Source organism: Ptychodera flava, chromosome 3, assembly GCF_041260155.1.
Source record: "Ptychodera flava strain L36383 chromosome 3, AS_Pfla_20210202, whole genome shotgun sequence".
In the NCBI taxonomy this organism is placed as follows: domain Eukaryota; kingdom Metazoa; phylum Hemichordata; class Enteropneusta; family Ptychoderidae; genus Ptychodera; species Ptychodera flava.
The window spans coordinates 11,228,924-11,243,132 of NC_091930.1; the positions used below are offsets into that span (position 1 = coordinate 11,228,924).

General features: G+C 40.6%; 1 protein-coding gene across 1 annotated transcript in view; it reads left to right on the forward strand.

The window, feature by feature from the left end:
- LOC139129555 (protein capicua homolog) overlaps positions 1 to 14,209 on the forward strand; it is a 44,994-nt gene continuing 30,785 nt past the window's right edge. The window contains 2 exon segments of the mRNA XM_070695204.1: positions 1 to 162; positions 1,020 to 2,512. Of these exon segments, the coding sequence (XP_070551305.1) occupies positions 1,033 to 2,512 (1,480 nt within the window). The 5' untranslated portion in view covers positions 1 to 162; positions 1,020 to 1,032.

Consider the following 14,209-nt stretch of genomic DNA (forward strand, 5'->3'; position numbering starts at 1 on the left):
ATCTGCTCATTCACCTTTTTTAGTGTTCATTGCATCGCCAACAGAAAACACAAAAATTGTCGAAATCTACCAGTTTTTGCGGAAAAGTAAGACAATTTTTGGCGATTTTGAGCTGCAACCTGATGCATCTGGACGTTCTATGCTCGGGGAGTAGATACTGAGGTAAAACACCACCGCTTCTTCAAATTTTCGGCGTGTTTTTGTCGATCACGATGCTTTGTGTGGTTGTGTGTCGACGAATTTTTGCTCGCATTGTACGATGACGAAATAAGACCAATGTCAGTAGGCATTCTCTTTGTCGTTTCCTCGTTCGTAAGGACGCAATGTCCGCCCAAATTTGTAAAATTCATCCTTAATACCCACTTAGGCCAAAGGGACAGACATACTGCCAAAATTCTGGTACGTTAGGATGCAATATCAGTGCATTTGGCTCGTGTGTGGGTATTTAATTTATTTTTCTTTGGCCATTTTTCAAGATCGCCGATTGCCCTTGCGTGGTCTGATGTCCTTGTTATTTTGTCGTCGATATCTGGAGAATTTGACTCCAAAGGCGGTCGATTTTCGACATTACGTTATTTATCAGTATCTTATTTCCATTCTACCCGGTTTTTGAGAAAATATGTCACCCGCAACTCGCAATTTTAGCTATCGTTTGGATTAATGCATGGTCTGTTTTTGTGTTACGTGCATACTGGAATATTGAGTAATTACCGTTTGGTCGAAAGACAACACCCCTTTGCTGAATACGTACGCATACGTGTATTTCACTATCTCATATCTATCATGACGCCTCAAGAACCATTATTAGCGGTTTGGGGGAAATTGTGTGTGAAACTGGAGGTAGGGGTTGCCAACAGTTTAGTAAAATCGTTTGTCGCGGAATGAAGGAAAATGGGAGTATCACGCGATCTGCAGTTGTGTGGGGAATTTCATTCATTGTCACGCGGCCGCTCCAGCGCTGACTCTGCAATACGCAGGGCGCCTAATTTATTTTTGTTGCGATTTGTATTTTTTTTCAGGACAAAGGAAACCATGAATCGCAAACTCGAGAAGTCCCGACGAAGTAAGAAATCGCCGCCGTACAGCGGCAAGGACGATTCCCCGACGCCGGCCAGCTCGGGTCGCCCAAAAGCCAAGCGCCGACCAGCTGACAACGTCAACAGTGACGATGACAGCGCGGCGGAAGAGGCGAGTGGGGCGACCAGGAAGGGGCGGGCGTCACAGAAAATGTCGCCTAAGCACGGCGACTTTGCCGATCGACCCGTCGGCTGGCCAGGACTGAGTAAAAAATCCACGAAACAGCGTCCGATCCCACGGAAAAAGAAACAGAATGCCGAGGAGACGGACTCAGATCCGGAAAGCATGGCGGCTCAGAACAGCACCCACAGCTGTGTCAGTGGCAGTTCAGTAAGTGTCACCTCAAGTATCGAGGGGGGATTTGACAAAACGCCCCTCACCCAGGGGAGTGTAAAGACACATAAAAGGAGAAACTCTATCGGTGAAACGAGTGGTTCCCCAAACACCAAGAAAATGAATGTGGATTTTAAGACATACAAGGGGCACAAGGTGCTCGCAAAACGTGACGGGTCGTTCCAGCCAGGCGTTATCAAGCAACACAAGAAAAACAAAGATTTAGGGATCCTGTTCTCAGGGGATAGAAACTTGTCCTATTTCAATGACGTGTTGACAACTCACAGTGTGGACATCATCAGTGATACTGTACCTCAACCTGGCAGTGTTGCCGTGGGAACTCGTGTTTGTGCCAAGATCAGCCAAGATGAAAATATGTTCTGTGAGGGTAGTGTGACTGACATCAGTTCTAGACCCCTGTCATACCACGTTGCCCTTGACAATGATAAGAACGAGGCTTGCTCTGGGGAGGAGGGAGAGTCTGTGTGGGTCTCTCGGTCCGATTTACGACTGCTGCGCGCCCCATGGGAGGCAGAGAATGCACCGCAGGCGCAGCCGGTTCGCCAGCTGAAGTACGAGTCTGAAAAGAGAGACGAGTTGTCCGCTGAGAGCGGAGAATCGGACGATGAACTGATGAAGAAAGAATACATCAGCTTTGAATCGGAAGGCAGCACAGCTACCAACTCTCCCCACCACATGTCAGGCTCTCCTTTTAAGAGGGGACGCGTAAAGGAACGGAGACAGCCGACAAAGCGACGCGAGACGAACAGCCGAGGCAGCACAGTCTCCTCAGAGAGGAGCAGCAGCACGGTTTCCCCGGCGACGACACCGCAACCGAAGTACAAGAAGGGTGATGTCGTGTGCGCACCAAACGGGATTCGGAAGAAGTTCAACGGCAAGCAGTGGCGAAGACTCTGCTCGAAGGACGGCTGCACGAAAGAGTCGCAGCGACGGGGTTATTGCTCGCGCCACCTGTCCCTGCAAGGCAAGCGCATCAACGATCCAGGTGGCATCCCAGGGAGGAGGAAGGGTCTCCTGAAAGATCAAGAACTTGAGTGGGAGGACACGGGAACATCACAGAGCGACTCCAGCATCAGAACAGGTCAGTTTACCCTTGAATAGGTGTTTCCAGTCAACTTTTTGGGGTCCTCAGTTTGGGTTTAACGTATTGCTTGTGTAATACACACTGATGATGATGTCACCATACAGCCATGCATGCTCTGCGCAACACACAAATTGCAAGTCATTACAGCTACCCAGGGTTGAGTTGCCATGATTGTAACATTCCCAGGATGCCATGGGAGCCCCCCTCCCCACAGTGTGACCACTGACACATGTTACATCAAAAGTTGTACCATAATTATGTAAGGCTATCACTGAACTCTGCTATTTGCCAATCTAACCAAGACTACAGTGTTACAGTACACATGCTAGCATTGCTGAGCTTTGCATATTAGTATTGTATCACCATGCACTCCAGTGTTGGATAAAATGTTTCCCATGCAGCAGTGTTCTCCATAGTTAGGCAAATCAGAGCGGTGACGACTTTACATGAAAAAAAAATAATTTGCATAAATTTGCTTGTTGTGAAAATTGATTCGTTTGTATTGTTATTAACATATAAAATTTAGCATGCTTCAAAAGGAGATGGGTGGCCCAGTCCTCAAAATCCAACCTGGCGAACCGTGTGCAGGAAGAGTAATGCCATGTTGTGCTCTGCACAAATCTCACCAGCATCAAATGTACCTGTGTGTCCATGTGGATATGACATCGTCCAGGTGTACACACATCTACAGATGTACTGCCACAGGAATGCACACAGTGCAAATTTGCATGCATAGATGCAGAAGTTCCTCAGAGTTTCATTGTACACATTCATCAAATGAAACACGATCGATGAACTCTGGATATGTTCGTGCATATGCTATTGAAAGTGCATGTCTGCACCACATCACATGGAAATTGTGCATGTGTGCAGTCGTGAAGTCGAAGAATTTCGGAAATGATACATGGCGGCTGAAATAATGCAGTAGCTTGCACACTGAACAGAGCAGTGCATAGAATGTATGAAATGTGCACAGCCAACAAAAACTCAAAATGCACCCTCATACCCTGCAGTATAGCATCAGTTCAACGTAGGAACGTGTTACGTGAGGTCAGTGGCAGCACATCATGGTTTAGGAAAACTCACCGATGAATTGCATGACACTGAACACTGCAAATACTGTAACATGAATGTTTACCCAGCCCACACATTGATTTTTTTACCTATCAATGAGGAACCATGCCTAATACCACTATTGTACTGCCGTACCCTATTCCACGTATTGTGATACACTTAATTTGTGATGACATTACATATCAGTTAGCAAGACTCGATCATTTGAAAATAATCATGCGATCTGCGCATAGACTATATTATTTGAAGCCTTTTGACATTTCACGGATGCATTCTCCAGGGTTCTACCAAGTCCTGTGGCTCTTGCCATTCTGAAATGTGTTATCTTTATTTTGAGAGTTGCCTTCCCCTTTTTTTTAACGGCGATGGAGGCATTATTTGTTTGACTAGCAATTACATGGAAACACTGCAGCTGGTAACACCCTGCTTGTTGAAGAGCGCTCTGAAGGGAATTCAATACCTATTTCATCTCAGCCACTTGGTCTCATCCCATTGGTCACAATAGTGTGGGCTGTACTAATTTTGCAGTTGAAGGGGAGGTGAGGGGGCATTGAAAACAGGGCAGGCTATTTCGAGCGCATCCACGTCTCAGACGTGAAAATAAACCAGGTCAAGAACCGTTCATTGCTAGTTTCTCACTCATTAACCATATATTTATTGATTTCATTGTGGTCGGAAAGGCTTGTATCTCTTCCAGGGCAATATATTTCCATGCATTTTTTGTGACTGGTTTCCTTTGCTATGGCCAGCTCTCTTCCTGGTGATGATATCGGGAATATTGCATTCAGGGGACAATTTGTTCCGTAATCCCCGTCAACTCCATTGTTGCGGACTGCGTTTCATTTCATGCATTTTAATAACAACTGAATGGATGAAATATTTAAGATGAAATGAAATCTCATCGTAATTGTAATTGATTTTGATGTCATTTGCATAAATTATCAGAAAATATCATTGCAATATTGGCTTCAGTTTGCTCAAATGCAAAGATATATAGATATATTGAGGGTCACAGTCAGCGATCTTGAACATGTTTGTTGTGTGTGTGAGAGAGGGATTTGTGCCTGCTGTGATAAGGTAGGGCCTTTCTCACACAACAGATTGCCAGCTGACAAGTGACTGGCTTTGTTGACATAGCTCACAGTAATAATGGCCTGGAGTACAGAGTACAGGGGTCAATGCAGTTCTGGCTCATTTTAATATGATAATGAGGCAACGTCCTTATATGGAAGTCATTGTAATATTGATGTGTAGTGTTTCTCTTTGAGATATCAGTCGGCCAGCCAGCCCGACAATTGCTGCATACATTATGTTGTCAGTCACAGCGGTGACTTGTGAGTGAAATGTGGCGCAGTGCATTGCTGGGTAGGGGTGTGTGGGGAATCCGGTGAGAGGGGCCCCAGTGTGAAGGAACAATGGATGCAAAAAAGCATTGGGTGAGTGTTGAATCAGATAACGAGGTGAATGAATAATAACTGTGTACAATTATGGAAATACCAGAAAAAAAATAACTATGGAGTAATTGATTAATCAACTTCCATCGTTTTTGAAGTGAGATTGATTCATGCAGTGTTTTTCTGAATAATTGGTGGTACAAGACAAAAAAACACGGATGGACAGTAAAGCGAGAGGTTTAGATAACGACTTGTACGCTGGAAGTAATGAATGGGAGAATATGTGATGCAGGGTGCGGACACAGTGTGTGTAGGTGACCTTTGGGAATGTTCCCCTTTGTGATGTTTGTCAACGTGTGACTCATGACTTGTAGAAACCCATCATCATTTATGTAATAGTACCTTTCCTTGTAATACCTTTCTAGGTAATTTCAAGTACAGCTGATTGTATGTTGTGACTGCTGGCTGGAACTTGAAATTCACACTTCAGAGCGTTACCTAACAAAAACTGTTTTACTGCCTGAAAAAAAAAATAAAAAAAAAAAAAAAAAAAAAAAAAAAAATATATATATATATATATATATATATATATATATATATATATATATATATATATATATATATATATATATATGTATATATATGTGTGTGTCTGTGTTGTCTGATGTGTCTGTGTATATTATGCATATATGCATAGAACAGATGATTGATTCTTATCTAATGTACATCAATCCATATACACATACACACACACACACACACACATACACACACACACCCCCATACATACACAAGCATTATTCGTAGACAGGATTTTGTCATATTATGCTTGACATTGGAGTACAGTGCAATAAAAGTTTATGTGAATTATTTGAATGTCTACAGTTTCTGTCCAGCTGGGATTAGAGTGGGCTTATGTCTTGAATGGTTCAATCATTGCACTGATGAAAGAAATCCGTGTGTGGTGAAATTGTTTTAAGGAATTTTTTTTGTGTGCCCTGGTCAGGGGATCAGCACGATTTACATTTGAAAAGAAGAGTTGTGTTGTCTGGAAGCTTTTAATGGTCGGGTATTTGTTGACCTTTGAATTTGTGCATTAAGCCAGGCACCCTCATGGCAGGACAGTTGTTTCTCTATTTTTCCACATATTGACAGATTTGTAAGTGTCTGGCTATTTTTGTTTCTTTGTTTTGTTTGGCTTGTTAAATGGTGGACAGGGGATCTTTGCAAGGTTTGTCAAGGGATAGGGTGCTTAGCGTGATTGATTGACACGGAGTGAAGTTGCGTTCACATCATCATCGTCGCGGCAACATTTCAATAAATCATGCATTGAAGTTCGGCTGTACCTGCAGATTTTTTATACTGCATTGCAGAAATGCTGTCTGATGTAGCTCTGTCTGCCTGTCCTGGCTCCAAGTCCATGTTGTTTGGGTAGGCTACGTTAGGGTGGAGGTGTCAGGAATGAGTGGAAAAATGAAGTGACTGAAATTCTCTGAACCAAAAATACATCAGAAATTCATATTTGCAACTGCTGAACACAGCCAGTGTGACGATGCAGCGCAGAGAATACATGCCTGGCATGGTGGAGAGTCGGAAGTGGACCTGAACTTCTGGTGCCATTTGGTTTTTGACCTTCATTAATCTAATGTTTGATATGTTTTTCCTGTAATTTTGGTTTGTCTCGGTAACAATTCTTTTTCTATGCTTCCAAATCATACTGAAGTGCCTGGAGTATTCAACACCCCTCTCACTGCGTCCATGTATGCAGAGCCGTGTGATGTTGTGTATAGCTGATTACTAATTTCAGTCCAGTCCAAATTCATTCGTCAATAACTCACTTTTTCTCCAAAGTAAAAGCGTGGAAGTACATGCACTGCAATCTGACAGCAAGATTATACATGTACATGATTTGAACTTCCCCCAACACTACTTTAATACTAGTGCATATGTAAGTGCTGAAATATGTCGTAGGAAGTTGAAACTGTTGGCAGGTTTTTGAACAACCAAACATTTCAAAACTGAACAGTGATTGAGTGTCATGCATTCACATCGTTTATTTGGAATACCCACTGGTGTGAAGTTGCACATGACAATCAAAACGGAATGAAACCCCCCCCCCCCAAGGCATTGAGCTTTGTTTACTATTAAGACAATTTTAATAGTTATGCATAGCCCTACAGTGCAGAAACTCATTTGATATGTCAACAGTGCATACAGACAGTATGTAAATTGTTGCAGCCAGCCTGTAACTGCAATGCTAAATGTGTTCATATTAAAAGTTGATAACATCCTGCCACCCTTGTAATGTGTTGTTTATTACCCCTTTCACCACAATGGTTTGGCCCAAACCCATTGTCATCGATAGGGAGTGTGGGTCTGTTAAGGGGGTGGGGGGGAGATCGGTGATGAACAGATTAAAAACCCAAATATCCTGCCAAGTTCATATTTCACCATCAGGTGACGTCAAGTTGGTTACAACCAGTGAGGCATAGTAAAGACCAATATGTTGCATTTTAACAAAGACAGGAACATTTGAAGGCTGTTGAATACCCAGTGTATATAGCATTTTCATTTCACTAACCGACAAAACCAGCTTCAACTTACCATGGCCAAGTGGTGAATTTCAGAAAGTATGTACAGATTTGGCTCAGATACCATTCTTGGCATGTTGGAAAGTATTACAATGTGGCTGGGCTGTAGATAATGCTAGATGTATGCAGTTACCTTGTTGCCATGGTAATCTCTCTTCAATAGTTCCATTCCAGTGCAGTGCAGGGAGATTTCATCATTTTAGCGAGGGCAAGAAGATTGTTCAAGATTGTTCATAATTATGAGCATCACGCTGATCGTGGTTGTTTACTTGCAACCATATATGGAATTGCATTTGTGCAAGATTTGCTGATGCCGGCAGAAAAGTTTTGTACGGTTTTGAAACTGTGTTTGTTACTTCTGCCTTGTGTGGCAAGATCACTGGACACCTGAAACCCTCTCACCACTGTGGTTTGAACCAATCCTATTGATTTACTATGGTAAAGTTGGACCTCTAGAGAGGAAAATGGGGGTGGAACCCTTTCACTGAAAGGGTTAATGGCAACATTGAATGAAGAACCCCTCCCATCATTTCTGTGCTTCAAATTCCTGTCCTGCATAAAATTCAGGACAAATATTTATTCTGTATATTAATTAAGGACAGAATTGTGGCGTCGTGACAACGCCGCCCCATTGTTACAGGATGGTTGGCAAATTTTCAGAAATTAATGCTTTGGACTCAGAGCTGCACGATTGTAATTGGTTAATTGCAGCTTTGAATGTACGTGCATCAACCATAGTCTCTAGGAAGAGAGAGTCTATGCCAAAACACTGTGTCATTGCAACCAAAATCTTTGTGTGTGTGTGTAATTCTCATGTCAACAGTTTTGGGTGTTGTCCCTGCTGTGTGCCGCACCCAACGGTGTGGTGTCCTTCGGCATTTCTTTGTCACTGGCACACGTACGGATGACTGGCGTTGTCTGAACAAATGTTGAAAAGATTGTATGAGTAACTGTAACTTGTATCATTTAAAATATTGAAGGTACAGCGCGTTATCCACTGTCCAAAATCTCACAAGTACATAAAAAAATTATCTCATACCTCGACATGACATATAAATTTGCATAACTGCAAGGCAGGTTGTTCAAAATATGTTTTATTCAAATATATATATATGAGGGAAATATCTGGCTTAAACATGACTTGGCAACCATCAAAATTGAATTCCGGGCTAGATGTGGACTGTATTGGCCCATGGAAGAAATACGAACACCTCCGGTTGCAAACATTCTGAATTAAGAAATTGCACAGTTTTTGTTCAACCTTGAAGACAGAACTAGGTTGACTAAGGGTTCTGCTTCACTGAAACATCTCTCACACTTCCAGAGACGGTTTCTATGGCGATGGGTCGTGTGGAGATGTGATTGAGATTGAGAATGTTTTGAGGCAGTGGGTGAGTGGGACACTTCAGATGAAATAGTGCTAATAATACAGGTAACATGTCCTGGTTTAAAACAAATCCTTGACTCAGCGTTAGTCGAATTCTGTACTTACAAATTGCAAGGCCCACAACTGTAACTTTGAAATCATTTTTTTCACAATTTTAGTTTTGTATGTCAACTACAAGTTTTCTTCCATTCTGAAATCATGTAGACACACTTAACCTTTTGAGTGCTGTATTTTTCCCACCCAAATTTTAGTGCAACATTTTACCAATTATTATGAACTTTTTGTAATTTTTTTTTAGATAATTTTGGACCAAATGAACACAACATTTCATCGGCCAGAGTTTTTTATCAAAATTTGGCAAAACTCTGACAAAAATTGACTGAGGTATATGTTGTAAGGGCAACAAAAATGGACTTTGGCACTCAAAGGGTTAACACAGTGTCCCTATTCAATTCAAGTTTAATTATATTATTGTGTACATTTTAATTTTAATCTGGGCTAAATTTCATGCATCAACAATAACAAAACCGTCTACACATTTATAAGCTTAGTTGACAAGCTGAATACTGTGTATCTCAAATGCCTTTGGGAGGAGAACAAGGAACAGTAGTTGACATAAAACAAAAATTATGAAAATATTTTTAGAAGTTAATAATTTCCTATAACTTTTTTGTACATTTGCAATATAAGATTTTTACTACACTCAAAAACTGTCGTTTTTTGTGTGAAAAAGAAATTTTATCCAGAAATATCTCCTGCAACTAGGTTGAAAGAAAATGAGTGACATTTATGATACAGTCCTTATACCTCCCCCGCAACACTCTGTGATAAATTTTTCATCTCTGAAATTTTTCCTAACAAGGCTGCAGGAGCCTGGCAACTGACAGGCCAACAGTTGAAGTATGCCTTCCTTCCAGGGCAAACGTAGGCAGTGGATTTGTCCTACGCATGTCATGTCAATGAACTATTTCATGCAAAGTTGAACTCATCTGGCAAAGTGTATGTACGGCTCCACGCATATATTATGTTAATTACTTGCTAGGTCATTTGCCTATGGGGATGTGTGGGGGTGTGGTTGATATGTTCAAATGTGAAAGTTCATCATTCTATTGCATCAAACTATTTTTTTTGTGTGAAGACAGATGGGTACCTCTGCAGTTGAATGAAAGGCAATTCTAACACAGTGCAGGGGGATCCATGATAATTCGTTTGTATTTACTGCTTGTAAACCTGTGGATGGACGCATGCCATGGGTAGGCGTACATAATTTATGAATTGTCGGTGTAACGGTACAGTTGAAAAGAAAATCTGCCATCAATGTTGCCAACTCCATCCACACGCTGACTGCATACTAACACTTTTTTTATTGATCGATTTGATGCGTCGGAATGCTCATTTGAGCCCCATAACTGCCAAGGTCGGTTGCCTTGTGGCCGTTTTCCCGTTCTTGGAATTTTGGGGTTCTGACAGACTCCGGAACAAGAGGAAAAATAATGGAAGACGGAATCGGTTTAATTATGGATGTTGTGCAATCTCTTGCCAGGTGCTATCTTCTGGTTGTTGCAAAATTTTTATTTGATTAATTTGAAAGTCACCCATCTTTGTGAAATCCATGAAATGTGAAAGAGTGCTATATGTGTAGGTTGAATACGATACACTTCTCCTTGTGTAAGCAGGTGAAATACACCGAGCAGAAGTTATCATGGAATCTTTGAATCAACTGTGTGTGGGAGACTTTCTTTCATTGAAAAGTGGACGCATGGGAATTTTTTGTGGCGCAAATTTGATCTTTTTTCATGAAGAAAATTCTCTACAAAGATTCTCAGTATAATAATAAACATATCAGAATAGAAAAAAAAACACTGACTCTCTTTGAATTAGGATATTATATAGTCGTGACTTTGTCAGTGGTCTTCTGTGTCCCATGACCTTTTCAGCAGAATTGTTTTCAGTTTATATGTCACCTATTACTCTCGGCAAACAGTTGCGTTCCATGGCAGTGAATGTGAGAGTGACCTATGAACACGTATTGCTCAGTTTTCGCAGAAACACTCGCAGAGCCTGCCAGCTCTGACAAAAAGTCAACCGGATGGTTGATGTTATGACCTGTGTGTGAACAATACTGTGATACCTGTGTCCCTTTGTACTTGTCCCCAGTTACTGAGTATTCTTTTAATCCATTGAATGCTGTATTTTTTCCCACCAAAATTTTAGCGCAACATTTTACCAATTTTTATGAACTTTCTTTAATTTTTCTGATAATTTTGGACCAAATGTACACAATATTTCATCAGCCACAGTCTTTTATCAAAATTTTGGCAAAAATCTAACAAAAATTGACTGAGCTATATTTTATGAGGGTGACAAAAGTTGACTTTGGTGCTCAAATGGTTAAAACAAATGGTGTAAAGGTTGAGTCGGCCAGTTTCTTTGTTGTCAGTTTGTTCATAGATTGTGTGAATGGTATTGCTGATATCCAGATTGTGTGATACATGTTGTGGTAGGTTTGTTTTTGAAGGACGTAGCATTTTTCGCATAAACCTGGTTTCTTGAAATTTTGCTCGCCATGGTCCCTGTGAAGAGAAAATGACATTTTGCATTGAAAAGATTTAATCCTTTGAGTGCTGTTTTAGTGCAACATTTTACCAAGTTTTGTGAATCTTTCTGCAATAATTTTGATTATTTGGACCAAGTTGACATCACATTTCATAACCAGCAGATTTTTATCAAAATTTTGACAAAAATCCGAAAAAAAATTGTGACTTGGTTATATTTTATAAAAGCAATAAAAATTGACATTGGCACTCAAATGGTTAAAGATGGATAGTGTAGAGGCAGTGACATATATAGTTTTCTTAGAAACAAGAGATGAAAACCTTTGAAATGGCATTGCTTTTCTCCATTCCGGTTTCATTCCCTGCGTTATATGGCCACACATAGACATCACTTTTAAAGTAATGGAATATGTTTCCAAGAAAGTCAGTCAGACTTAATGTGTGTGTGTGTGTGGCTTTGTTCTGTGGCAAAGAAATGCCGTAGTGTTGAATTCAGAATAGCTGTCGTAGAAACTGCCTTCAAATTTTCAAAAGAAAAAAAGACAAATCGAAAAAACAAAATAAAAGCTGGAGTACACACTGCAGCTGACAGAATCTTCTAAATTGATTACTACACAAAGTTTTGTCTAGTTTTCATGTTCAGTCCATGGTTTATGTTGTGTGCTCTCAGTATCTGCTGTTACCACATGCACCAGAAATCCTGCAAATGCAATTGTCAATCCCAAATTTAGTAAATAACCCTGAAATGTGGACAAAAATAACATATACTAAACAACAATTGTAATATTATATACAGCAAAAACGAGAAATAAACAGACCCCAGGGCCCTTCATGTACATAGAAAATACGATAAGCCTTACAGTGGCGTAGATTGTCATAATTTATTAATAATGTAACCCCAATGTAACTTGACAGTGATAACAAGAGCCAATTGAATCCAAATTTTAAGAGGACAAATATATTCAAATTTTTACACAAAATATTATTGTTGATTTAAGAATTGTGTAAATTTCACACAGTTCTGAAATACCATACCTAGGCTTTGCATTGCTTCACACACCGGCAGAAACCCTTGGCTGGCAGATATCTCCATTGAATGCAAATAATGAGCATGACAGTGAATGCAAATGATAAAAGCAGTACACCATTTGCATCTTGCCTATATAAGGATGCTAATTTGCATGGCCACGCCTACACGTTTCACTACTTTGTGTTGTAGTGAGAGTGTGTGTGTACAGTGTATCACTTCCACGGGATGGGATGGCGCATGCATGCCCTCAGTGTGAGACCCAGCGTAAACAACATGTTAATGGGATGTTTGACTCTGGCAGTAAGTGATATGTTAATTAGATGTAAGGTCATTTGCATAGCCACGCCCACTGGCAGTTCCGGGGCCTGATACGCATATCTTGATCAGCTCTGCAGCACTTTACTACAGCTGTGCATTTCAAATCAGCTGGTATGTGGTTGCACGCAGCCTCGCTTCAGAATTACCATCACAAAGCCACAATCAATTTTTTCCATCATCGCTCCAAAATTATATTCCAGGAGCCTGAATATTTGTCACCAGCGAAATATAACATCATGTGAAACTGTCGTCTCCAAACTGATTCATAATTTCACAGAAAATAGATCCACACAGGGCATTATCAGACTTGTGTATCTGACCTTTCAGTGTCAGAAATTATTGATAAACAGTTCTCATTTATTTCTACTCCGCCCAGATAAGTCAAATTATACGACACTGTGCTGTTTCACATTACTTAGCTTGCAATTATCTAACCAAACTTCAAAAAAAAAAACATGAGCTGGCATTTTTAACGCCAGTATTGAAATTAGCCCGTCATTTTGCAAATTTAAAATAAAATTGAGATTGTCATGGCAGACAGGATTTAGGTTGCTCAGTCATGCAGATGTCTTTGAATGGGATTTCCGCCTTTGTGTATGAAAACTGTATGACGGCCATTCATATCTTTAATAGGTGAAGAGGCTTATCTAATTAATGTTGTGCAATCCAGTATGCTCTCTTCCAGAAGTATGCATACAACCATCTGAAAGGGTACATCATAATTTAGGGCCTTTGCGGATGATTTGATATAATTTTGCACATACATATTAGGAATTTTGAATGACAAAAGTCAGAGAGAGAGAGAGAGAGAGAGAGAGAGAGAGAGAGAGAGAGAGAGAGAGCTCAGAAGTAATTTTTCTTCATTATGTATCTCCTGTACTTCAAATTTATTGTCATGTCATCATTAGATGTTGTTAATCTTTCTGCCTTTTTTTGTAAACATCACTGTTAGCGTTGTTAGGTTTCACTGCTGTGTGTCAGTGCCTTTGCACTTGAACTCTTAAATCCTCATTCAATGACACTTCTCTCGTATTTTTTGCAGACCTGGTTTTCCTAGTTGTGCTGGTGCCCTGGCTTTTGTACCGTGCATCTGTTTGTGTGTCTGTCACTCTGTCTGACTCTATCATTATGTGTTACTGTTAACTTTTAAATCTTCATTCGCTGCCTCTGAACATATCTTTTGCACACCTGGTTTGATGGAAGTTACACACTGTCTGTGACGTGTGTCCGTGTGTCACTCTGTCTGTTGATGTCATCACGTGTGTCAGTGTCGATGCATTGGTCAATCTGTTCTGGACTGTTGCTCTCTATCACAGTCATATATATACATGTGTGTGCACTGCTT